Source organism: Elephantulus edwardii, unplaced genomic scaffold (assembly GCF_000299155.1).
Source record: "Elephantulus edwardii isolate Elephantulus edwardi_28Jun2011 unplaced genomic scaffold, EleEdw1.0 scaffold00002, whole genome shotgun sequence".
Lineage (NCBI taxonomy): Eukaryota > Metazoa > Chordata > Mammalia > Macroscelidea > Macroscelididae > Elephantulus > Elephantulus edwardii.
In genome coordinates, this window is record NW_006399752.1 from 359,427 (window position 1) to 386,507 (window position 27,081).

Sequence of the window (27,081 nt, forward strand, 5' to 3'; positions counted from 1 at the left end):
ACACTGAGAAGAGCAACAGAAACCAGAGAAAGAAAAAAGAAGACTCATCTGTTGCTGTTTGCTTCCCCATTTTCTCCAGAACCTCTCTTGCTTTTCTGTGAAAATACATTTGCATGTAAGGATAATGCTAAGAATAAAGTTCTTTTACATAGTGGGAATTCTCATGTAGCATTTCTACATAAATACTGTGTCCAAGGGAACATACATAACTGAATTTATTATTAAATTTTGGCAAACCTAAAGAGTTAGGCAAAAAGAAATGCCCTGCTTGAGAGAGACTACGTTGGAGGCAGGAGGTGGTGCTAAACGAAGGACAGCAACATTTTTCTAAGACTTTGTAATGTTTGAGATCCCAGAAAATTCACTGTAATTATGTCATCATCTATTCGTGATATACTAAAAATGATAAACTATGTAAATTATTTGTTTTGATGAGAGAGGAAGGAAATTAATTTGAGGTAGTCTTCTGAAAGAGTGCTCTTTGGAGGTGAGGAAGGATTCTCAATTGAACAGGACTGGCGGTATGGCTCATTAAAGTGTAATATTATAAAAAGTGAATGTCTCTTGTATATCCAAACTTGCTTTTTTCTCTTTTCTAGAAATGGCAACAAGTCTTTTGAAGACATCTTTGTCTTCAAGGACAAAATTGTTACATCAAACTGGGTTGTCACTTTACAATACATCTCATGGCTTCCACGAGGAAGAAGTTAAAAAAAAACTTCAGCAATTTGCTGGTGGATCTGTTGACCTTCAGAAGGAAGAAAATGGCATTGGCATTCTTACTCTGAACAATCCAAGTAAAATGAATGCATTCTCAGGTACTGGAGTTCTTCCTTTTGCTAGTGAAAGAATTGTTTTAATTTGCCTATATGTGTTTTTGTTCCTGCTTGAAAGTTGTAGTATTTTTGGTAGAGCAAGAACAACAAGAAAGTAAATTATATAATTCCATTGGTTAATTTAAACATTGCCTTTATGTGTTTATTGACCTTTCCCCAATTCATAGAAATGATGAAAACCGTATCTTTGATAGGCTAGACTCTTGAAATGTAAGAATTGTGTATTCAAAAGACTTTAAGGCGCAAGTCTTGTGGTGTCTCTAATTGTGTTTTGAAATGCAAATTTGAACTATGTTGCAATTATTTTGTATAATACCTAGCACTTTCAGAGTGATTTTGTTCATCTCTGCTTAACCAATTCTGTGCCTTATGTATTGTAATTACAGTTATGAGTTGTATTTGGCTACAAAAAACATCTCAGTAAATTACTGTTTCTGCTTTATGTTTAATCATAAATACAGACCCAATTCAATGGACTGTAAACTTAAATGATCTGCAGTGGTTTTTTAAATTCAAGATGACTTTTCTCTGTAGAATTTCAGAACAGTTTCTCTAAATAGTTTCTCCAGCTCTAAACTGGAGCTGACCATTAGGATATGCAGGTATGTCATGTGTATATAACACAAGGAACAAAAATAAACTACATATATTATTTTAAATTTTCTAGTTGTTTTTGTTCTATACTGTTGAGTCAGAACTGGCTCATAGCTGAACCTTCAACTGGTTTTCAGAAGCAATAAATTTCACAGGAGGAGATTGCCCATCTGATGGATTTGAACTGTGCACCTTGGGATTGGTAGTAGAACTCCTTACCATTAAGCCACCAGAGCTCCCTAAATTTTCTAGTAGTTTATTTAAAATGTGACAACAAACAGGTAAAAGAAATTTTAATAACGTTTTATGTGGTTCAGTATGTCCAAAATAGCACTTCAGTATATTATAATTATAGAATTATTTATGAGATAATTTTCTTTTTTTTCCTGACTGTATCTTTGAAATCTAGTGTGTTTTTTATGATTTATGTGCATCTCCATTTGGATTAGCTACGTATCTAGTGCTTACGTATGGTTTGTGGCTACTTCATTCAACAATGTCTCAGAATGCCTTCAGTTGGTTTAGAAATTTTAATACTAAACCCAAACTAAACCCATTGTGATTGAAGTGATTCTGACTTATGATGCCCCCTATTCAGTGTCCAAGGATGAATAAACCTTTATCCCCTCCATTATGATTTGAATAAAAGCAAAGTAAATTTTTTAACCATTTGTAAATATTTTGTTTCATAGCATTAATTATAATAGCCACAATTTACTCCCACCACTTCTCTGAAATTCTCATTTTCATTAATCCTTTTTTAAAACTAATTTTAATGCAAGTTTACAGAGACTTTGGGTTTCCATTCATTCATTATTGCACTTTACTCCCTGCCCAACCTGCCCCCACCCCAGTTCGCTCTTCTCTTTGAAAAGTAAAAGAAAATTTATTTCATTGTTATACAATCCCTTGCCCCCAAGTCCATTCCACTATGCACCCTTCGTTCTGGACTCCTGTCATGACAATAATACCTAATCATATACCCTTTTTAAACAGTTCTCTACCTCATCTGTTTCAATGCAGTATACATAATTTATCCCATCTTTCTCAGTCTCCCCTCAACCCCGATGGCCTGTTTTTCAACAGTGGCACTAGGAAGTCCTTTTGTGACTGAGATATTTCACTGAGCATAATGTCCTCTAGAGTCATCCATTTTGTATAATATTTCATGAGTTCCTTGTTTTTCAAAGCAGCGTAGTATTCCATTGTGTGAATATACCACAACTTCTGGAAATTCTATTAATCCAGCTCTTAAAGGGTTCTTCTGAAATCTTCTGTTAATCCCTTCCTATTTTCAAAGCTTTGTCCTTGGACAAATGCTGCTATTTTGACCCTGTGATGTGGTTATAGAAAGACCTTCAACAAAATGGACTGATACTGTGACTTTAATAATAGACTCAAGTATGTCATAGATGATGAGGATGACACAGAATAAGGCAAGGTTCCAATCTGTTGTTTATAGGATCTCCAAGTCTGAGTTGACTCAAAGGCGTATAACAGTTATTACTGGCTTATCTGCTGTTTGAAAGTTGAGCCATGACAGTGATTTTTTGTTTAGCTTTAAAGGGTGACAACGAGCCTTAGTCTTGGGATTTTACCAATCTCTATTGGACCAATAAATGTATCCCCCCTTTTTTTATTATGCTTTTAATTTTTTGTGCCACATTTCCCCTCATTCTCTCCAGAATCTTCTATTGTGATCCCTTTCAGAGTGGTCAGTGGTAGTAGATGGTCACTCTATAGTTCTTCTGGTTTCAGGAATGTAGACAAACCTGAACAGATAGTTCATTAGTCCTTTGCACTAAATGTATCTGTGTATATTTACTTTTCTTCCTTTTTTTTTTTTCATACAGTGAGACAACCAAAAGCTTAGCTGATTGCTCGCAAGCTTTTAAGATCCCATCACTATTCACTAAAGGAGGATATAGAACTTTGTCTTTGTGGAGGGTTCTATATCACAAACCATATGGAATAGCCCTATTCTCCCAGGCCTATGAGACAGAATCAGCTCAGTGGCAGTGGGTTTGAGTTTTTATTTTTTCGAATAAAAGAAACAAATAATATTATATTGCATATTTACAATATTTGATGCATAACATGAAAGCATGACTCTTTTGACTTGAATAGTAGGGTTGGGTTGGGTTGGGTTGAATTAGGACAATGAGGAGTGAGGCAGTATCCTACCCCAAGGGTCTTTTTTTGAAAGTCACTCAACTTTTAAAGGTTTCTTCTGATTCTTAAATTTTATTTTAAAATAGCAAAAAGATTAAGTAATAATTATAAATTTTTCATACTCAAGTCCAACATGTTTTAGAAGCTTAAGTATTATGCATGATTGGAGCTCCGTATTTACCCATCCAGATTTATTCTTTTCTCAGTGTGTATTTTTTGTTTTGTTTTGTTTCTCTTGCTAGATTGTAAATTCTTTGAGAGCACAAGAAATCGGCTCTAAAACACACACTTAGGATATTTTTGGAAACCATTACTGTTTTAGCTAAGTCATAATTAAAAATTAGAAAGGATCGCTGCATTAGTCATTTGTGAGTTGGCAACTTATCATTTATTGTGAATACAACACTGCTATTTACTTCAGAAAATGGCAAAGACTAGTTTTTGGCATTTGGGGTTTATATTCTGAAGAAGGGTACATAATTACTGCTGGGACCTTGTAAAAACAAATTCTTTGCCATTTCTAACCCCTACTAAGATTTTTATTAAGCTTCTGAAGCACTTTCGTAGAATGAGGAACATGAAATCACTCCTGTTAAGGAAAATCATAAAAAAATAAACATACCCAAAAGTTACTACTTAAAAGATCTTAAGATGACAGCGTTATTGTTTCCAGTTTAAATTTGTCTGTGATAAACAACTCTCCAGCAGAATTTCAGAATTACATAAAACTGATAGTCTGATCAAGAACTCATAGACTTGATGGCTGACAGGCACTCTATTATTAGTCTCTGAAGCTGTTGTACAATGTACCTTGGGCTCCTCACAGCATTTTGTCAGCTTTGGAACAAGATCATATTTTCTGTGTTGTTGTTTTTTTAAATAACATCCTATTATTATGCTACCAATAAGTAAGTAGGGTAGGATTTTCACCTTTTTTTCTGTAAACTGTCAATGCATTAATATATCATAAGATCTTATGGTCATATGTTTTAGTCCTAACTCTTGATAAGCTTGTTGAAAACATATATAACATCTTTCAAATGTACTACTGTGAATGTCGTCTCCGTCTTTTATCTTTAATCTAATGGTTTTGTTTGTTTGTTTGTTTGTTTTCTTGGTACCACTTTGTTTTCTTTTCCTAAGAGATATGTATGATACATTCTTTTAATTGTTCTAGGTAATTATATTTGTATGATTTCTTAACCAAAATGGATAGACAGATACAACGAACAAATTGGAGACTGGTTAAAAGAAGGGACTGTCATACACATTTATACCTCTTTTGTATATTCCAAATTACCAGCACAATAGATTTGAGAGATATTTAGTAGATAATTTATAAAGTATATCCCTTTAGTGGCTTGCTTTGCATATTACCATTTCTGAATTATTTCTGCTTTTATCTTACATGTGTTTGTAATGTTTGTAATGTCTCTTGTTGCCTTTGGCAGGTGTTATGATGCTCCAACTTCTAGAAAAAGTCATTGAATTGGAAAATTGGACAGAGGGGAAAGGAGTTATTGTGCGAGGGGCAAACAATACTTTCTCCTCAGGATCTGATCTGAATGCTGTGAAAGCACTGGGAACTCCAGAGGCAAGTGCTGCATGGAATAGGCATTAGAGTCTACACGTTTATCAGTTATCTATTACTGAAAAAGGTGTTGCTTTGCTTATATAAATATAAGGAATATACTAGTAAGTAATTGTTGTCCAGTTAGATTTAGGACACACTTTAAACTGATTAACATAACAAAGAAACATTTTTGCCATACAATTGGGGGCAGGATTTTAACATACATTTTGATGTTACAAATAACTTCATAACATGGACAATATAAAACAGCAATATCTATCATGTATGATCTATTTAAGACATGATGATCTTAGTAACTAGAAACAGTATGGGGAGTTGTAGTGGCTTAGTATTAATGAGCTGTGTTCCCAACCTGAAGGCACATGGTTTGAATCCACCACCTGCTCTGTAGGAGGCAGATGGGCAGTCTTCTCCTGTGCCATTTACTGTCTCTGAAAACCTACTGAAGGTCAGCTATGGGTTGGCTCTGACTTGACAGTACTTAACAACAACAGAGACTGTATATGGGAAGTTCCTAAGTATAGTCTGTAATGATCAATGGAACTCACTCAGAGCTCATCTTCCATTGGGTTTCTGAGGCTATTGATTGAACAGGAGGTTGCCTGTCTTTCACTCAAGGGGCTATAGGTAGATTCACACCATCAGAGAGGCCTTTTGCTTTGCAGTGCAGCCTCCTACAAACTGCACCACCACAACTTCCTATTGAGAGGATTGTTGACTCTTGTAGCTGACCCTCCATTGTGTTTTCAGGGGATGCAGATCACAAGGGAGGAGTTGCCCTTTCTTCTCTCTTGGATCAGGTGGTGGATTCGAACTGCCGGCCTTTGGGTTGGCAGCACAACTGCTTCATCACTTCACCACCAGAATTCCCTATTTAGAGGATTTGTTGTTGTTGTTGTATACCTTTGAGCCAGAACCAACCCATAGCTGACCCACTGGCAGGTTTTCAGAGGCTGTTAATCAAACAAGAGGAGATTACCGAACCTTCTTCCACAGAGCAGCTTATGGATTTAGAGGATTAGATGAATAAAATGATACAAGGAAGAAAATTGGAAAAGGATAATCAAAGAAAGATGAAGAGAATCAAGAGAGATAAGTCAGTAGAATCCGAGAAGACAAAAACCTAACATTGAAAAAATCAGCTAAAGAAATGTACCACAGTTAGATCAGGGAAGATGGGAATAAATAAAAGGTATTTATTTAATCTGATGGGCTATTAGTAACCCCTGAGGGTTTTGGGAAAGGGTTGAAAACTACATGACAAACCTCCAGATCCCTTTCCCATCAGATCCTAACACTAGTCTAGGTGGTCATAAAAGGAAAGTAATTGAAACTGACTCCTGTGCTGCTTATAGCATAGAGTTAGTATCAGACAATAATAAAAAAGAAAACTACATGACACTGGGTGGAAAAAAGTATATGAGGTGAAGAAAAGTCAGTTAAGCTGCTTTTAAGATATTGGTTAGGGAGTTGAGAGATTTGTGCACCTAAGATAAAAGCCTCAAACATACAAAAAATCAAAATTTAACATCTCTCATCATTTCTCATCTTCCTGTCCTATTAAAAAATGTTTATATTGTTAAAGGATTACAGTCTTATTTTAAATTTCATGCTAGTTTATTTACAAAATTCTAATGCATTGTTTTTCAGACCAGATTCTTCCAATTTCCCTCATCCCCCCATCAAATTGTACAACTCCATGATTAATGCCACCCCCTCCCCACATCCTCATCCCTCTGCTTCCACCCTCCCATTCCCCCCCCCCTTTGGATCTTCATACTCATTCTACAATAATGGTTTTATATAATAGTTATCTTTGTGGACAGAGTTTATTCACTCAGCAAAATGCTTTCCAGTCCCTCCCAATTTAGATAATAATTTACAAAATCATTGCTCCTGTGTGCTGCATACTATTCCATTGTATGAATGTACCATACTTCTCAGTCCATTCGATTGTGGTTGGACAATAGGGGCTGTTTTCATGTTCTTGTGATGGTGAATAATGCTGCTGTGAACATTGGTGTACAGATCTCCATTTGTGCCTCAGTTCTCATTTTCTTGGCGTACATTCCAAGCAGTAGACTAGCTGGGTCATATGGAATTTCTGTGGTCAGCTTTTTGAGGAAGTGCCAACTGACTTCCAGAGTGATTGTACCATTGTTCAATCTCACCAGCATTGTATAAGAGTTCCTAGCTCACCACATCCTCTCCAACATTTATTACTAGATTTAGTCAAAGATAGTTCCTATACCTTTCCTCTCATACACTCTTAACTTACAAGCCAAATAGTATGGGACATTTGATCTAATCGGATCTATCTAATAGCTGTAATACCTGTGCAGAATGAGCTCTGGGAAGACCAAACTAGCACCATGTGCATTCAGACAGCTTCAAAGAGTTTTGAATAGAAGCCTCATATTAAAAAGTTAGGTGTGTATTTTTGTTTCATCACTCTAAATCTTGAAAGTATTTTAATTAGCATTTTACTTTTGTGTTTATGCTTGTTTTTAAAGGATGGAGTAGCATTATGTATGTACATGCAAAACACCTTAACAAGATTCATGAGGTAATGTATCTGTTTTTATAATATGACCTTTTAAAGACCAAAAATAACTCATTATTCCATTATTTGCACTAGTTAAAAATTAATAACTGATTTTCCAATCAGTATGTGTTAGGGAATTTTCAATTACTTTAGACCTGCAGCTTTGCATTTTTGTTTCCACTCACAAAAATAATCTTATTTCTAAGATATTTTAAGTTTACATTTTAATAATACACATGCCCGAAAGAGAGGCCTTTACAAAAAGGAAACTTAAGACATTTACTTTTACATTATTATTCATTGTTTATTGCTTTTGAGTCTGAACCAACTCATCACTGACTCTTCTCCAGGTTTTTAGAGGTCATAAATTGCATGCAAGGGGATTGTTCATCTTTCTCTCGTAAACTGCTGGTGGATTCAAACCACTTGCCTTTGAATTGGCAGTGCAACTCTTTACCTGCTAATCCACCAGGTCTCTAATAACTGATTTTCTATGATTTACCACCGAACCATTCTTTTTATTAGTCTGAAGATCACCTCAGGGAATAATGAAAACATTTTTAATAGGATCCTTCAGAAAGACAGTTCTGTAATTCATTCTTCTGTATTACATTTCCTTTCTTTGAATAGTCCTAGTTTTCCCACCTTCACCTCACAATCAATATAATGGACTAAGAAAATGTAACATAGAATTATATTATTGATAGACAGCTGCTGGAAAGTTCCAGGAGCTGCCATATATTAAAAAAACTCCGATTTATTCAGAAGAAGATGACATCATGGCTGTAGTTAAAACAAATATGCATTGATTCAGGGAGATAGTTTGATAAATTTACATAGCATTTAATATGGTTTATTATCTCTTCAGCAGTGCTTGGTTTTCTTCATGGTGCAGTCTCTAGTTCCAATGATCTCTGACTTGTGTTTGTTATAAACCCAGTGCAATAATTTCACTTTTCATTGCAACTTAAATTCTTTTATAACATGCAAGTTGAAATGAAAACTCTTAACACCCATTCTTTTTCCATTTTTCCTCCCCCATACATATTCAGACTGCCATTAGTGAGTGTTGCACTGGTTCAAGGACGGGCATTAGGTGGAGGAGCAGAATTTACTACAGCCTGTGATTTCAGGTAGGCTGAAAATTGTGTTACTTCTTGCTCAGATATAATTAATACATGCTCGTGGTTATTTTTGCTAAAAACCAAATTTTTGTATATTTCTAAACTGGATAATTTAGAGAATATTATTTGTCCTGCCACTGAAAGAACAGTCAGTTTAGAATGCTAGCTCTTTATTACTGTGTGTTTAAAAAAATTAACAAAGCTAAATCTTTCTGAATAAATTCAACCCACCCTGCATTACTTAATATCCCACAGAGTAGCCAGTGGGGTTGAACCACCAACCTTTCAGTTAGCAGCCCAGCATTTAACCCACTATGCCACTGTTGGTGTTGTTATATACTGTCAAATTGGAACTGTCCCATAGTTGACCCTCCGGCAGTTTTTCAGAGGCAGTAAATCACAGAGGAGGAGACTGCCCATTTTCCTCTCGCAGAGCAGTCGGTGAATTTGAACCACATGCCTTTGAGTTGGTAGCACAGCTCCTTACCAGGGCTCCTTTAATCTTCCTATGATTTAAATGAAGCAGTGCTTATGTATACATCAATGAATGGTAACAATGCTATTCCTTATATGCTTAAGATTTCCTTTTATTGTCCTCTCATTTCTGCCAACATAATATTTTGCATATTTTTAATGACTAGTAATAAATTAATCCTCATTTCTTCTGAGATGTTTCTCTAACTTAAAGCTAACTCTGTCTTCACTCTTCCTTCCAGCCCCCTTTCATTGTACATCTGATTCTGGCAAACTTAAATGTTGGCATATAAATTTAGACTTGCAGTGTTTTTTTATATTTTGACTCTCCCATTCTGATATTAAAGAGAAATGGGCCTCCTCAGACATGTGGTGTTTGAGGCCAGGGATAAAACAATGAACGCACTATTCAGCTCTTTAGTTCCCCTTTGGCTCTGTTTTTTTCAATCACACAAATTTATATCTTTGCAAAGTATATTACCTAACTCTTGTATTCCATACTATACTAAATGTTACAAAATATTTTTTAAAATATAAAAGATATCTATTAGATAAAGAAATAAATCTACCATTACAAATAAAAACACATTTAATCAAACAGACCTCATGTTAACAATTTTGAAATTATCTTTATTAAAGTATAATTTACATACAGTAAAGTCTATTCACTTTAATAGTATAATATGAATGAATTTTGATCAGTGTATATACCATTTTAGCAACCTCCACAATAAGATGTTGAATATTTTTATTGCTATTATCTTACCAGTGAATACCCACCCCTAGCCAAAGGCTGATACTTTGGTTGTGTTTGTTGTTGTGTTGTTTCCCCGCCCCCCCTAGATTTTTTTACATTTCTTATAAATGGAATTATGTGCACTGTGTTACGTCTGGCTTTTTTCATTCCAACTCATTCCAAATGAAGCTTAATCATTCATGTCATTTCAACCTATGCCATATGAAGCTTAATCATTTTAAGCTTCATTTATTTCTACATTATTTTAACCTTATAGTAAGCTTGGAAATAATATAGTATTGATTCTGTTTGCTAATGAAATACTGCACAGCAGTAAGAATAAATGAACTATAGCTATATAATTGACAGTGGGTTTTTGAGGATATCTTTTTTGCTTTGTATGTTATACTTCAGCAATCATGATGTTGAAGAAAAAGATAACAGACACAAGAATACATACTGTATGTACATTGTAAACATATAGAAGTAATCTTTGTTTATAGAATACGATAGTGGATGCTCTTGTAGTGGTTAGTGACTGAGAATTGCCATAAAAAGCTAGTAATGCTCTGTTTTTTTGAGCTGGGTGCTATGAATATGCTGAGTTTGTGAAGAAAATCATCAAGCTGTACATTCTTCTGGTGGTGCTCTGATGGCACAGTCACTAGGGTTTTGCAGTCCCAACCAAAAGGCAAGGGAGCTCCAGTGGCCTAGTGGTAAGGAACTGCACTGCTAACCCACAGGCAGGTTATTCAAATCTACCAGCTGCTCCAAAGGAGAAAAGTGGGCAATCTTCCATACAGTTTGCTGCCTCTGAAACCTGCTGGGGGGTCAGCTGTGATTCTATTCTAACTAAATGTCATATAACAGCAACAAGAACAGCAAGCCAAAGACGAGGTCACACAGTTTGAGTCCAGGTGCTTCTAGGGAGAAGGAAGGTCAGTCTCCTAATACTAAGATGAATAGCTCATGGTACTCTAGAGCCACACCAACAGCAAGAGGTTCATGTATTCGTTGCTAATTCACAAGACACAGTTATGATACCAGCAGTGGGGTTTATTAGGGAAGGAAGTTAGAGAGTGGGGAGGCAAAGACTATCAATATACATCCAGCTTTTAGCCCAACAGTTCTAATGTACAATTTCTCAATTAGTCCAGGCTCCAATTTCAGTTCAACTGTCAAATCTACATCATCAAGCAAGGTTTGTCTCAGAGTAGTTGTAAGTCTGATCTTCCTCCAAGCATTGGCAAGAACAGTAAAACCTTTAACTGTGGCCAGCACAAATGCAAGAAGCCTTAGGTCACATCTTGCCACAGTCTCTCCACCACCAGGTTCTTGCTCTCAGCAGGGTCTTGCTCCCACAGCCTTGCTCACGCCAAGTCTTCCAGCTCAGTGTGGGAAGCACTCTTTCTCACAGCTGATGCTCATTTACAATACTATGCTGATTTGTAAGACCATGTGTTTGCAGTTAAGGTAGCTGGAGACCAGAGGGGACTAATGGCTTTAAAAAGCCAACTTATAAGCCAACACCACGTATGTGCATTATACGTCTATTAAGTTTTTTAAATTGTTATATCTTTTTAAAAATTACAACCATTTTTTAGTTGTTATAACTAACTAGAAATTGTTGCCCGTTTTATTTCTGTGAAGAGAAATTAATGAAGTATTCTAGTTGATAAATGAGTCAAAATGAGTAGCTATTACTCTCCATAAAATTATATGTAATTTATGCTTTTCACTCATTTAATTAAATTGGGGTAATTCTGGTCACCAGGTGGTAAGAAACTGGACTGTAGTGCAGAAGCATGTGGTTCCAGTCCACGAACTGCTCAGGAGGCATATAAGCAGTCAGTCTCCTGTCCAGTTAAGTGTGTCTGAAAACCTGATAGAGGGGTCAGCTCCCACTCACAGCACAGCAACAATCAATAACCTGTTTGATATACCCTTCACTGTATTATAATTCTAGTGTTTATGACTTAGATCTTATAGGAATACATTCCTGTGTGGTGGTGGTGTTATTTTGTAGATAAATTATCAAAAAGTTTTTACATTTTCACTATTTTAAGACAGAAGAGATTTAAAAAATTGAATACACTTACCATAACATCTCACTTTTGTCTGTTACTATACTCATATCATATCATATCACATCACCTTGCCTCTGTTGTTGTTTAGGTGCTGTGATGTACAATTCTTAGCGACTCTATGAACAACAGATCTGAATCCTGCCCTATCTTGTGCCATTCTCATTTTGTGTGACACACTCAAGCCCATTGCTGCAGTAACTGTGTCAATCTATCTCATTGAGGGCCTTCTTCTCTTTTGCTGACTCCACCTTTCCAAGTATGATGTCCCTTTACAATGAATAGCCCCTCCTAACAACATGACCCACATACATAAGACGAACTTTTGCCATCCTTGCCTCCAAGGAGCATCCTGGCAGCACTTTCTCCAGGACATAACTGTTTTTTCTTCTGACCATCAGAATCCATTCGGTACTCTTCTCTCACAGCATAACTAGAAGACATCAGTTCTTCTTCTATTATCCTTAATACTGTGCAGTTCTCAGATGCATAACAAGTGATTGAAAAGGCCATGGCCTGAATCAAGTGCACCTTAGTGTCTCACTATCACCCCTTACTGTATTGGCAGCACTTTGCCTCTCTAGTCTTAGTTTCATACCGTCACCTATGGTATTCATGCGCCCTCTTGAGCTCACTCATCCAATTACTATGTTCCTGGAAAAATCACTTCACTGTGGTGGTGGTGGTGTACTGTCAATGCTCTTTTAGAGGTTTTACATTGCATGAGAGGAAACTGCCCATTTTACCACAGAGCAGCTGAGGGATTCAAACCACATGATTTTTGATTCCACAGCACAATTTCTTACCACTATGCCTTCATGCTCCCTCACAGTAGTAGAGGTAGAGTACGTTTTAACTCAATCAAATAACGGTAATCCATTGGGCCACCTTTGCAAAGGTAAGAGACTACTCATAGTTCGAACCTGGTCGATTCACACAATCAGAGATGCATAACCATTTGATTAGTGGTGTAACTCGCTAAAGACTGCATCACCAGAGCTCCCTTTGATCACCTTTACTCATTCTTTTATATATAGTTGTTAGGTGCTGTTGAGTTGACTATGTACAACAGATTGAAACCTCGCCATATCCTGCACAAAACACCCAAAGAAGCCTGAATATGTGTATTTCCTTTAAAACATTCAAAATAATAGACAATCAGTATATACTGGAGACTTTGACGGTCTTTTGCTCTATTGTTTGTATTTCTAAACACATACGAGGAAACAATCAGGGTTGTAGATGATTGATGTTGTATACCATCAAGTCAACTATAACTCAAGCAGCCTTCTGAACAAAATTATAAATTCTATATATATGCTGTGAAGTATGATTAATACCTCTAATACAAAAGGTGTCTGTTATGATAGCAAAAATTTGGAAAGAAATCTTTAAACACAAAGAGAGGTATGATTAAACCAGGGTCAGTTCACAAATAGATATTATAAATTTGTAATGGATATATAAAAATACAATTTTTAAAAGTTAAAGTTTGTATTATTGCTTGTGCTCCTGAGTCAGAACTGACTCACAGTTGACCCTCCAGCGGATTTTTAAGAAGATATACATTTCATGGAATGAGGTTGCCCATCTTTCTCCCACAGAATAGCTGGTAGATTCAAACTGAGTCCCTTTAAATTGTCAGCATAACTCCTTACCCACTTGGGCACTTAATTGTATATATGTTGTTGTTGTTGTTGTTGTTAAGTGCCGTTGGGTCATAGGCGACTCATAGCAACCCTGTGAAAGAAAGACCTGAACATTTGCATAACTTTCATTGTTTCTCCAAGTTCATTGGGTTTCTGGAGGCAAGTTATTTTGGAAGTGGATGCCACTCCTGCTTCCAAGCTTGTTTTAATTGGGGAATTCCACCAAATACTGTCCACCATGAGTAACCATCAGTGTCACAGTGTTTAGCATCACAGCAACCAAGCGTTACCTCTCTACAGCAAATGGACAGACCACCTAGAAGAAAGCTTGATAAAAACCAATTATATAGGAATTATATATATATTGTTGTTGTTGTTAGTTGTTATATGCTATCAAGTCGCTAGTGACTCATAGTGACCTTATGTACAGCAGCTCTGACCTGCTCTATCCTGAGCTGGCATTATCATCTCTGACATGCCTACCCGCAGTACCCCAGACACTAAGTCAATCCAGCTTATCAAGCATCTTCCTTTCTTGCACTGTCCCTTAACTTCCCAAGCATGATATCCCTCTCCAAGGATTGATCCTTCCTTGCAATATACCCAAAGTATGTCAGACGAAGCCTCATAATCCTTCTCCTTGCAGACCATGGTATAATAAATCCACTTCTCCCGCACCAAAGCTCAAAGGCATCAATTTTCCTTCTCTCATCCGTAGTCATTTTCCAACTATCTGATGCAAAGCAAGTAATTGTGAAGACCTTGGCCTGGACCAGGGACACTTTAGTCTCTACGTGACATCACACCTCTTCAGGACTCTGGAGTGGTCCCTGACAGATTTTCCCCTTACAATTTATCTTTTAATTTCCTGGCTGCTAGTACCAAGAGTGTTGATTGTGGAGCCAAGCAAGCTAAAGTTGTTAACAATCTCAGTCTCTTCACTGTCTATCATGATGCTGACATTGGGCCAGCTGTGAGAATCTTTGGGTTTTTTGTTTGTTTGTTTGTTTTTATTAATTTTAATGAACATTTACAGAGACTTTGGATTTCCACTCATTCATTATTTCATTTTTCTCCCTGCCCCCACCCCAATTCGCTCTTCTCTTTGAAAAGTAAAATTCTTTCATTGTTATACAACCCCTCCCCCTAAGTGCACCCCACTATGCAGCCTTCATTCTGGACTCCTGTCACCATAATAACACCTAGTCACATATCACTTTTAAATAGTTCTCTCCCTCATCTGTTTCAATGCAGTATACATTATTTGTCCCCTCTCTCTCAGTCTCCCCTCAACCATGTTAGTCCCTTTTTATAACAGTGGCACTATGCAGTATCTGTCCCTTTGTGACTGAAATATTTCACTCAGCATAATGTCCTCCATGGTCATCCATTTTGAATACTATTTCATGAGTTCTTTGTTTTTCACTGCAGCATAGTAGTCCATTGTGTGAATATACCTGAGTTTCTCTATCCATTCATTTGTTGATGGGCACTGAAGTTGTTTCCGATCTTTTCTATTGTGAACAAAGCTACCAATGAACATAGGTGTGTAGAGAATCTTTGTTTTCTTGATGTTGAGTTTTAGTCCATAGTGAAAGCTGCAGTCCTTGACCTTCTGCAGTAAATGCCTCAGGTCCTCCTCAGTTTTGATAAGCAAGGTTGTGTCCTCTGCATAACACAGATTGTTGATGACTCTTCCTCCAATCCTGATGCCACATTCCTCCTCTTAGAGGCCAGCCTCTTGGATGATCTGTTTTGCATTTTTTCAAATGAAAGAATTTCTGGAAATTTTGCTTTCTTTATAATGTTTTATATTTTCTAAACATGCTATAATATATGTTATTTTATAAAATTTTGATGAAATTCACTGTAGTCAATCTCTGTGTGTACCTTCAGCCAGGTTGATTATATTCTTCAAATTGGACAACCATTTTTAGTCTTTCCCCAACTATCCCATTATCGTTTATAACTTTAATTAATATACTTGAAGCGTTCCTCTCCTACTCCCTCCCATGCCTGGCAACAACTAATTATTTTGACTTCTGTGTATTTGCTTAGTTAATATATGATCTCATATAGTGTTTGCCTTTTTGTGACAGTTTTTGCTCAACATAAATTGATCCGTGTTGTCCCATTTCTCTATGGCTGAGAAACAGTTCATTGTGCATAGTTAGCACATTTTGCATATCCATTCGTCAGTTAATAGAAAGTTTGACTAGTGCTGCAGTAAACATTGATGTTGGCAAAGAGTACTAAATATACTTTGGGCAGCTAAAAGAACAAACAAATCTGCTGTGGGAGTGCAGCCTTGGCCTTAGAGGCAAGGATGGTGAAACTCCATCCTTGTCAGGAGGGGCCAGTTCTTGGGAAAAGACATCAAGCTGGGAAAAGTAGAGGGTTAGTGAGAGGAAGACCCTCAAGGAGATGGATTGACATAGTGCCTGCAGCACAGAGCTGAGCATGGCAGAGATGGCTGATGATGGTGGAGGACAGGGCAAGATATTGTTCTTTTGTTCAGAGTCACTGTGAGTCATCGTTGACCCTGTGACACCTAACTGCAATAGCTAATGACTTTGAACATCTTTTCATGTGCTTATTGACTGGCTACTTGAATATCCTTCTAGGTGAAATGTCTGCTTACATCCTTCACCCATTTTTTGATGGACTGATGAAGATATGTAGCTTTTTTAATAAACATTCATTAGTGCCTTAATTACATTTTTAGACCATGTTGTTCTTCAGAGTAACAGCAGGGGGCCATCATGCTTTTATCTTTTGATTATATTACGCTTTGGAGGTGATAAATGTGTTTGGGGTGTAGAATTACACCGATTAATGTCTACACTTTGTTAACTTGGATTATAGATTTTTTTTTAAAAAAAAAATCTTCATCTTATTAACAAACAAGGAAGTGAAAAGAGTAGAAGTTGTAATGGAGCCAATTATTGTGCTGGGGGAAGAATGGGGACGGGGTGCAAAATGATGAAGTAATAGCACAAACAGAATGAAAATGATATGTACGCACTCACGATTTATGTCCCTCCACTGATAGGTTCAGTGATATGATAGGCAAAATAATGCTTCCTGCTCACAATATGCCAACATCCGATGCTCTGTTAATGTGTTATATTATGGCAAGGTGAACTTTAAAGTTCCGAACCTTAAAATAAGAACATTACACTGCAGAGCCTGTGTAGGCCCATCAAACAGCCCCTTTAAGGAGAAGAGATGAAGTAGAAGGGGAAGTCAGGGAGCATTAAAACTGGACACACACCTGTCATTGTGGGCTTTTAAGATGCAGAGAGGAGACGGTGAGCCAGGGGATGTGGGCAGTTCCCAGAGATGGAAACCCTTAGAAAGCCAGGGAGAAAAGCAGAACTTCTTTTTCTAGAACAGGGACCTGAATTTTGTCAGCAACCTGAATTAGCCTAGAAGTAGAATAACCCCCAGAGATTCTAAAAAAGGAAAGGCAGTGCTTCTCACACCTCGATTCCCATCTTGTAAAAGCTTGTATGAGAAGACCTAGCTGAGTCATGCTACCCTCAGACCTCTAACTTGGAAAACTTTGAGATAATAAGACACTGTTATTCGAAGCTATTTAAACTATGGTAATTTTTTGTAGCAGCAAACAAAAATTAATACAGATAGTGATACTTTAAATAAAATGTAGCTTGTGTTACCTGAATATAAACATATAATACTTGCTTATTGTAATGATTGCTGTTATATGCTGTTGAGTCATTTACAACTCATAGCAATCCTGTGTACTACAGTTCCGAACCCTGCTTTATCCTGTGCCAACCTTATTGCCTCTGACACACCTACCCTCATTACCCAGTCACTGAATCAATCTGTCTCATCCAGGGTCTTCCTCTCGTGCTGTTCCTCCACTCTGTCTAGCCTGGTGTCCCACTCCATGGACTGGTTCCTCCTCGCAACATATCCAAAGTATGTCCAACAAAACTTAAGAATCCTTGCCTCCAAGGAGCAGCCCGGTTTCACCCTCTCTAAGATAAACCTGTTTGTTCTCTTAGTAGTCTATGATACATTCAGTACTCTTCTCCACCCCCACAGGTGAAAGGCACCAATTCTCCTTCTGTCATCCCTAGTTGTTGTCCAGCTCTCTGATGCATAGCAAATAACTATGAAGACTATGGCCTGGATCAGGTGCATCTTAGTCTCCAGACTGACATTATTGCTCTTCAGCACTCTGGAGAGGCCCCTGACAGCACACTCTCCCAGTGCAGTTTGTCTTTTTATTTCCTGGCTGCTGGTCCCAAAAATGTTGATTGTGGAACCAAACAAACTAAATCTGTTAACAATCTCAGTCTCTTCATTATCTGTCATGATGCTACCAATTGGCCCAGTGGTGAGAATCATTGTTTTCTTGATGTTGAGCTTCAGTCTTTATTGAAGGCTGCAATACTTGACCTTCTGCAGCAGGTACTTCAGGGCCATCTCAGTTTCAGCAAGCAAGGTTGTGTCATCTGTATAACACAGATTATTGATGAGTCTTTGTCTAATCCTGATGCCACATTCCAATTCATAGAGCCCAACCACCCAGATGATAGGACACATCCTTGGTGTACACCTTTCCCGATTTTGAACCATGCAATATCTCCTTGCTCTGTTTTGACAGCTGCCTCCTGGGGTCCAAGCATAAGTTCTGCATAAGCACAGTCTTCTGGGATTCCCATTCTTCTCAGAGTTAGCCACAGTTTGTTGTGATCCATACAGTCAAATGCCTTTGCATAGTCAGTTAAACACAGGTAGGCATTCCTCTGGTACTGTCTACTTCAGCCAAGATCCATCTAATATTAGCAATCATATCCCTAGTACCACAGCCTCTTCTCTAAACCCAGCGTGCACTAGTGGTGGTTCTCTGTTGATGTGTTCTTCCAGCTGTTTCTGGATCATTTTCAGCAGAATCTTGCTTTCATGGGTATTGTTCGACAATTTCCACACTCTGTCAAGTCACCTTTTTTTTGGAATGGGAACAAATACAGATCTCTTCCAGTCAGTTGGCCAGCTGGTAGTCCCCCAGAGTTCTTGACAATGTTTGGTGGTGCCTCCAGGGCATCATTTATTGGTTGAATTATATCATTTAGTATGCCATCAATTTCTGAGGCCTTGTTTTTTTGCCAGTTCTGTCAGAGCAGCTTGAACTTCTTCCTACACCACCACAGGCTCTTGCTTATACATTGTTTCATGAAATTCTTCTATGTCTGCCAATTCATTTTGGTACATTGACTCTGTATACTCCTTACATCTTCTTTTAATGCTTCCTGGATTATTTCATATTCTGCCCAAAGCACCCTTAAGTATTGCAAATCTAGGCTTGAATTTGTTCTTCAGTTCTTTCATCGTAAGAAATGCTGAATGTGTTCGGCCCTTTTGATTTTCTGACTCCAGCTCTTTGCACACAGTTCGTTATTATGAATCCTATCTTAATTTCCTTAAAACCTCTAGGTTCTTACCTAATAGAATATTTGCAGGCTGGGGCCTGTGATGATTCTGAAGTTGCTAGTCTGTGAACCAAATATTGAATAGCAAGGGTTTTGGATATTTTAAAAAGAAAAAAAAATTGTAAAGAAAAATTAAAACTGCTTCCATTCAAAGATAAATAACATTTGACTGTGCTTACTTGATGTATTTTAATAGATAAAATTAAGCCCAGATGACATATAATTTATACTTAGTAACACTACATATATATATTGAAAAAATGAATTCAATTAAGTATATAATATTCCATCAGTGTGGGTGACCCTAGAACAAAACAAGGTGTGACCATTCAGGCCCACTGACATGCATATTTTCCCCCTCCTTATTACTAATGTGAGTTCAGGTGTTGTGAATATCCACTTAAAATAGCTGCATCATGCCCTTCATCTCCCGGTGAGTAGTTCATCTCACCAGTAAGTTATAATTGAATGAGAACAACTCCCACGGAAGTGATGCCACAGATACTCGCAACTCCTGAGCTCACTGCAGTTGTTCATTGCTGTTGAGTTGCGCACAACTCATAGCAACTCTATGAACAAAAGACCTGAGGCCGTTCTATAACTATCGTTTCTCCAAGTTCATAGTTTTCAGAGGCATGTGTTTTAGGAAGTGGATGCCACTCCTGCTTCTAAACCTGTCTTAGAACTGGGAACTCCACCAAACACTGTCCACCATGGGCAGCCTTTATAGCATTTGAGACCCAAGTGGTACAAGGTTCAATGTCACAACAAACCCAGATTTCCTCAGCACAGCAGATTGACAGAAGAGTGCTGTAAGATTTAGAAGAATGTTCCTTTAAAATATAGTAACAAGGGATTAAAATATATGCCTCTTCTTGGGAACCAACCATCACAGTAGCACAGAAAAAAAGCCCATGTATAAGGGGCCTGGATGTTTCAAATTTGTGTTATTCAGCTATACTGTAATTTAAATTTTGTCTCCTATGTTGTCTTGCTGCTAACCAAAAGAGCAATATTTCAAATCCACTAGCTGCTTCTGCAGGATAAGGATGAACAATCTCCTCCCACTGGAAACTCAGTGGAGGGTCTCAATGAATAGGAATCCTCTATCAATACGAATCCCCTGGATGGAAGTGGGTTAATGGTTTCTAAGGAACTCTCTTGGTATAGTATGTTGCATTTTGGGTTGCTAACTGAAAGATTAGCAGTTTGAATCCACCATTTGCTCCCTGGAGAAAGATAGGCAGTCAGTTTCCTCCCATAAAGAGTTACAGCTTCAGAAACCCAGTGGAAGGCTGCGTAATCAGAATCAACTGCATGGCCGTGGGTGTGGGTTTTTCCTTACATTCTAGTTGTTGCTGACTTAGAATCAGCTTGATGGCAACTCTTTTATTTCCTCCTTAATGGTTAGTGCAGTGGTATTCACTTTATACATGAGGCTTTTTTTTAGATTAATAAATACACATCATTGCTATGTGCCATAGGACTCATAAACAGCTTTATGACTATGAACTTTGCCCCACCTTGTGCCATCCTCACCATCTTTAATATACTGGAGCTCATTGTCAGTCCATCTATTGAGAGTCTTCCTCTTTTACCATTTTACTCTTCTACCATTCCAAGCATAATGTCCTCAAAGAACTGGTCCCTCCTGACAACATGCCCAAAATATGTGAGACAAGTTTTACCATCCTTGCTTCTACTTTGTCTAAGACATATTTGTCTGTTCTTTTGGCAGTTCATGGGTTAGTCAGTACTCTTCGCCAACATCACAACTCAAAGGCATCAATTTCTGCTATCCTTATTCATTGTCCAGCCCTCACATGCATAGCAAGTAATCGAAAAGACCATGGCTTGGATCAGGTACACCTTCATGTTTAAACTGACATCTTTGTTCTTTTGCACTTCAGAGAGATCCTTGACAACAAATTTTCCCAAAGCAGTAAATGCCTCTTGATTACTAGTACAAAGGGGCGACACAGTGGATCATGATAGTCTTGCAAGTAAAATGGACTTGTCAGCAATCGTTCCCCATCTATCATAATGTTGCCTATTGATCCAGTGGTGAGCATTTTTGTTCTCTTGATGCTGAGAGGTAATCCATATTTAAGACTGTAGTCTTTGATCATCTGCAGCAAGCATTTTAGGTCCTCATTTTCTCCAAGTAAGGTTGTCTCATCAGTCTAATCCAGGTTGTTGATGAGTCTTCCTCCAATCCTGATGCCATATTTTTCATAAAGTCCAGCTTCTTGAATGATTTGCTCAGCATACAGACTGATTAGATGTGGAGAAAGAAGACAGTCCTGACACACACCTTTCTTATTTTAAATCATGCAGTGTTTTCTGGCTCTCTTTAGTCAGAAGCCTCTTTGTTTAGGTATCGGTTTCACTTAAGCACCATTGAGTGTTCAGGGATTCCCATTCTTCTCAGTATTAGCACATAATTTGTTGTGATTGACATAGTTAAATGCCTTTGCATAGCCAGTAAAACATAAAAACATTGTTCTGGTCTCTGCTTTCTGCCAATATCCACCTAACACCAGCAATGATATCCCTAGTATCAGGCCCTTTTAAAAATCCAGTTTAAATTTATTGGCAGTTCTCTGTCAATGTACTCTTCTTACCAGAGTGGTACTAAAGTGCAACTTCTTGTTATTGTGTTATTGTTGCTATGTGCTGTCAAGTCTAGCTCATAGCTGTCCATTCAACAAGATTTTTGTTTTGTTTTGTTTTCTCAGCAAGTTTTTAGAGGCTATAAATAGCACCGAAGGAGATTTCCCATCTTTGTCCTGCAGAGCAGCTGGTGGATTTGAACCACTTAGCTTTGGGTTGGCAGCACAACTACTGATCACTAAGCTACTAGACTTTAATTATCTTTAATTATTGTTAGGTGCTATGGGTACAGCTCCAACTTTTAAGTCCCTTTTTTACAACAGAACACAACTCTGCCCAGTCCTGTGGTATCATACCTCCAGTCTTCAGTCTATTGTTGCAGCCACGTGTTAACCCATCTGATAATGAAAATGGCCATGACTTTGGAGACTTGTCTCATTAGCAATATACATTTGATAGCATCCTTTCATAAAACCAGGCACCCAGATGGTATAATGGATTAAGAATTGGGCTGACTTCAAGGCCAGCTGCTATCCAGAATGATTCAGCAGTCTGTGTCTGTAAGATTCTGAGATTTACAGCCTCAGAAACATAGACAGTTCTGCTCTGTCTTGTAGAGTCTGTGAGTTGGGCCTGACGCCACTGCAGTGGGGTTGGGTTTTGGTTTCTTAAAGTAAGTATATTTTAAAAGAGATCACACTTAATTCTTATTTGCAGTTTTAGTATTTTCTGTCAGACTTTCATATCTTCACTGTGTGTGTGTATGTGACACACAATAAAACAAACATGCATACTTACTATAACCCACTGCACATACACATAAATACACACCCACAAACACACATAGCCCAAGGAGACATTACAGGGTTGCATTTTTTTATAATGGTGGCCATGCTGTGATTATAGTTAATATCAGATTTGAAAATAACAAAACATTTTCTCCTCCACTCTCATGCCCACTCATAAAAATAAGCCTTTTTAAAACTCATCCAACCATTAGAAGTTTCTTTGCATAAAATGGAACCTTATAAGGTCAATCATTTGAAAGTAGGAAATCAAAGGTGAGATAATGAGGAGACTCTTCAGATCTTTCTTTCCATTTTCCATATTGTGTTACGATGGCAGAAAGGAAGAGGGAAGGAGAAGGTGCCAAGAAAGCCCTTGGTCAAACAAATCAGTGTTTATGTTCAAGGTGTAATTTTAAGGTACTGTAATGATGCTATTGTTAAATAGAAAATTTTACATATATCTCCTCTTGTTAGCACAGTGTGCTTTTGTTGATGCTTAATATGCAGTCCAAAGGGGCTCATACTTTCTACCCCTAGATTAAATCTTAAATTAGAATCTCAAACTTTTAAGTTTTTGACATCTTAATGACTACTTAATAACTAGCATCAATATATTCTTTAAAATTTTAAGATTGTTTTTTGCTTAAATATATAATTAATTTTTAAAGGGATGTGTGTCTATCTGTACAGTATTTCTACCTTTATTTGGAAATGTAAAAGTTTATATATTTTAATATATATTAAATATATATCATATACAAACCATAGGCTTGTGACTTATAAGGGATAAATTTAAAATTTGGATCACAGTCGATATTTTTATAAAGACCACCTCATGATTTGCTAAAGTTCCAAAGTAAAATTAAGAAGGCATTCTTCATCTTGTAAATAATAGCAAAGGCTAAGAACACATGGTATAAGCAGGATGATGAAGATGGTTCTTTAGAAACTATACCATATGTAGACATACTTACATAGATGGACCGACACAGTAACAAGGGTAATGGGGGTAGGTGTGTCTGAGGAAGTGAGGAAGTAATGTTGGCTCAGGGTAGAGCAGAGTTCAGAGCTATTGTGCATGGGGTCCCTATGAGAGTCAACTTTTGTTTCTTTCTGCCTATTTAAAACATATTAATTGAAAACTACTGTTTTCAGAGCAATTGGCTCTTAGGACCAATTATTCACATTTGAGGCAGAGCTTTTCTTGTGGGAATTCATATTGTGGAGAAAATGTTCTCTTTCATAGTGGGTTGATAAATAGGCTTTTGTGAGAATTCTCCATTGGGATAATTTTCCTGATAGAAGGGTCAAAGAATAAGAGCCTGTTGTTTTTGGTCTCCATGGAACCAAACCACCTGCAGTTTTGTGCATTAAGCACCAGGGAAAAACAAATTGATTTAAGGTCTTATTTTTCAGAGTGATTAGAAAGCATTAGCTTTTCCTAAAAAATAAAATGTAGACATTTGGCCCAAATTAGAAATTTTGACGTAAAAATTTCCAAATGCTGTTGTTAGGTCCCATCGAGTTGAGGGCGACTCTTAGGCACTTTATGAACAACAGATCTAAACCCCGTTCTACCCTGTGCCACCATCATTATTTCAGACAGGCAGTTATAATAAAATTGTGATATGTTGAAAGTATCCAAATGTAAAGCTTATTGCTCTGCCCTCCCATTTCATTGGGTTCTCTCTCGTAAAGGTTTAACTTAATATTTAGTTACCACCTTTTTTCATTAAAAATTCAAAGGTTTAGGGGAAACAAGCCTATGCTTTAGAAAATCATTGCTATCTCATATCAAGCCTCTGTCCACTTCCTCACTTTATCCCTGCTCGTCTAGCTAATTGTTGTACTGGGGAAAGGCTATAGAAATTTAAACACACATACATTGATGCTAATCTCTCATTGTGTCATCAGAACTGTTTTCTTAGGCTGTAAATTGCAAAGGAGAGTGCCTTTCTTTTACTTACAGAACCACTGGTGGATTCCAACCAGCAGAGAGGCACAACTTGACTCCATACGGACTATTCCACCAGCTTCCTGAAACTAAACTGTAATTAGTGTGACAGAGTCAGAACTGACTCCTAGCTAACCCTCCAGCAAGTTTTCAGAGGCATGGTAGGAAACTGCCTTTCTCCCATGGTGGATTAAAACTATGTGCTTTTGGGTTGTGAGGGTAGCTCCTCGCATTTAAATGTTAGCCCTGTCACTCACCGTGGGATCTTGTCTGAATTATTTAACTTATTGCCCTCATCAGTAATGTGGATAGTAAGATGGATTACATGACTACAGCAGTGTCAGAAATGCAAGTGTCAAGAGGTGAGGATGGCACAAGATAGGACAGGGTTCAGATCTGTTCATAAGCTGAGTCTGATTTGGTTTGACTCTATGTATACCCTAAACCTACTACGACCATCTCCTTAAATAATTGTTATTAAAAAAAAACCCAAACCCCAACCTATTGTTTTGTTTTGTTTTTTAAAAAGCCAAATTTATTAACTTTTCAGACTTGCTGTCATCAGAAAAATAACTGCCACAGTGTTCTTCTGTGAAGAGGTTGTTTAGTTCAACCTACCGTCCTTTCAGTTAACAGCTGAATGCTTAACCCCTACACTATCATGGCATCCTTACAAAACAAGTCCGATATTCCACCTTCTCTAGCCTCACAACTGAAAAACTCTAAACCCATGGAGAGCTCTGGAGGCACAGCCTACGGCAGACCGCACTGCTGAACCAAATGCTGTGCTTGGTGGCGATTTGATACCCCAGGCACAAACTGGGCAGTCTCCTCCCATTGTGATTGACAGCCTCGGAAAACGAAGGCCACTCACTGAGTCGGAACCAGCTCAACAGCTTGTCTTGAAACTCCTCTGGCTGCTCCTTCTGTTTTTCTGTTTCATCTCCATGGCTCTCCTTTAGTCTATTGGTGCAGTCCCTAGAAACTAAGCTGTCAAGGCCTCTGCACCTGCCAGTTCCCCCTCTTGGAACATTTCCTCCCTGGCTCAGGCCCTCAGGTAGCTAGCTGCTGTTCTTATATTCTGAAACCTTCTCTATCTAAAATATAGCACACCCCAAACACACCTCTTGTCCAGTTCTTTGCCTCATTTTCTTTTCCTTTAATAGCATATCACCACTGGCGTATGAGCAAAGGTATTTTGATTAGCACCTAAGTTAACACTGAAGTGCCTTGTATTTGCCAGCATGAACTGCATTAAAACACAAAATGTTTTCAGAGAACTGTTGAAAGCACTAATTTGTTATGAATTTTTTTAATGTCAGTAGGCAGTATTTGCATCTCATACTCCAATACTTTCATTTAATGCAGGTATTCTCAGAATTAGGTCAGCACTCACTCTGGAAAAGTTATACTGTGAACTCCTTGAAAGAATCACAGATGATATTTTAAAGGATAAACCACAAATGTTTTCATTAGATTTACCGGCCAGATTTTTCCTTCAGACATTCCTTTTCTTTAGTATGATACACTGTTGTTGTTATATACTATCACACATACCAACCTAAAGGACCCTCCAGTAGGTTTTCAGTCTCTAGATGACAACAGATTATACCCCTTTCTCTGGCAAGTCTGCCCTTGGACTTGAACTACTTGCCTTTGGGTTGGCAGCACAACTCCTGCCACGAGGCATAATCTACCTACCTAGAAAGAGCTGTGCTTTCAGATTACCCCATGGATAGTTGGGTACTTCTAACTCGGGAGCTCTGGTGGTATAGTCTGTAAGTAGGAGTACTACTAACCTAACGGTGGTGCCTCTAGGGGTCCGAACCCACCAGCAGCAGCTCCAGAGAATAATCAGAGCCTTGGAGGTCCCCTGGAGGATCAGCAGTCAGTTGCAGTACAGGAGTGATGAGACTGTGGTTATAACTAATGAAATGTATGTGTGTGTAGTTACAGTGGTTTTTATTTTTCTCTCCCTCTTTTTCAGGTTAATGACTCCAGAGAGTGAAATCAGATTTGTCCATAAGGAGATGGGTATCATTCCAAGCTGGGGGGGCACTACCCGACTGGTTGAAATAATTGGCAGTAGACAAGCTCTCAAAATTTTAACTGGGGCCCTCAAGCTAGATCCAAAAAAAGCTTTGGACATAGGAATGGTAGAAGAGGTCTTGCAGTCTTCGGATGAAACTCAGTCTCTGCAAGAGGCAAGAGAATGGCTACAACAGTTTATCAAAGGACCACCACATGTAATTAGAACTTTGAAAAAGTCTGTTTCTTCAGTCAAAGAGCTATGTATAGAGGAGGCATTAGAGATGGAAAAAGATCTCGTTGGAACAGTTTGGGGCGGACCTGCAAATTTAGAAGCTATTGCTAGGAGAGGAAAATTTAATAAATAATTTTAAAAATGGGACATATTACAAGTAAAGGCTTCTCCAGTGGTAAATATGTATAAA

At 37.8% G+C, this 27,081-nt stretch overlaps 1 protein-coding gene across 2 annotated transcripts; it reads left to right on the forward strand.

Annotated features, from left to right (window-relative positions):
* Positions 1-598: 598 nt before the first annotated feature.
* Positions 599-27,081, forward strand: ECHDC1 (enoyl CoA hydratase domain containing 1). 2 transcript variants are annotated; one of them, XM_006878973.1, is made up of 5 exons: positions 599-818; positions 5,054-5,196; positions 7,710-7,762; positions 8,794-8,874; positions 26,616-27,081. In XM_006878973.1, exons 1-5 carry the CDS (start codon positions 602-604, stop codon positions 27,022-27,024), a joined length of 903 nt encoding a protein of 300 aa, XP_006879035.1. In that variant the 5' UTR covers positions 599-601; the 3' UTR covers positions 27,025-27,081. The 2 variants fall into 2 exon arrangements, with proteins under 2 accessions (XP_006879035.1, XP_006879036.1); XM_006878974.1 differs by lacking the exons at positions 7,710-7,762; positions 26,616-27,081 and having other exon boundaries at positions 602-818; positions 8,794-8,868.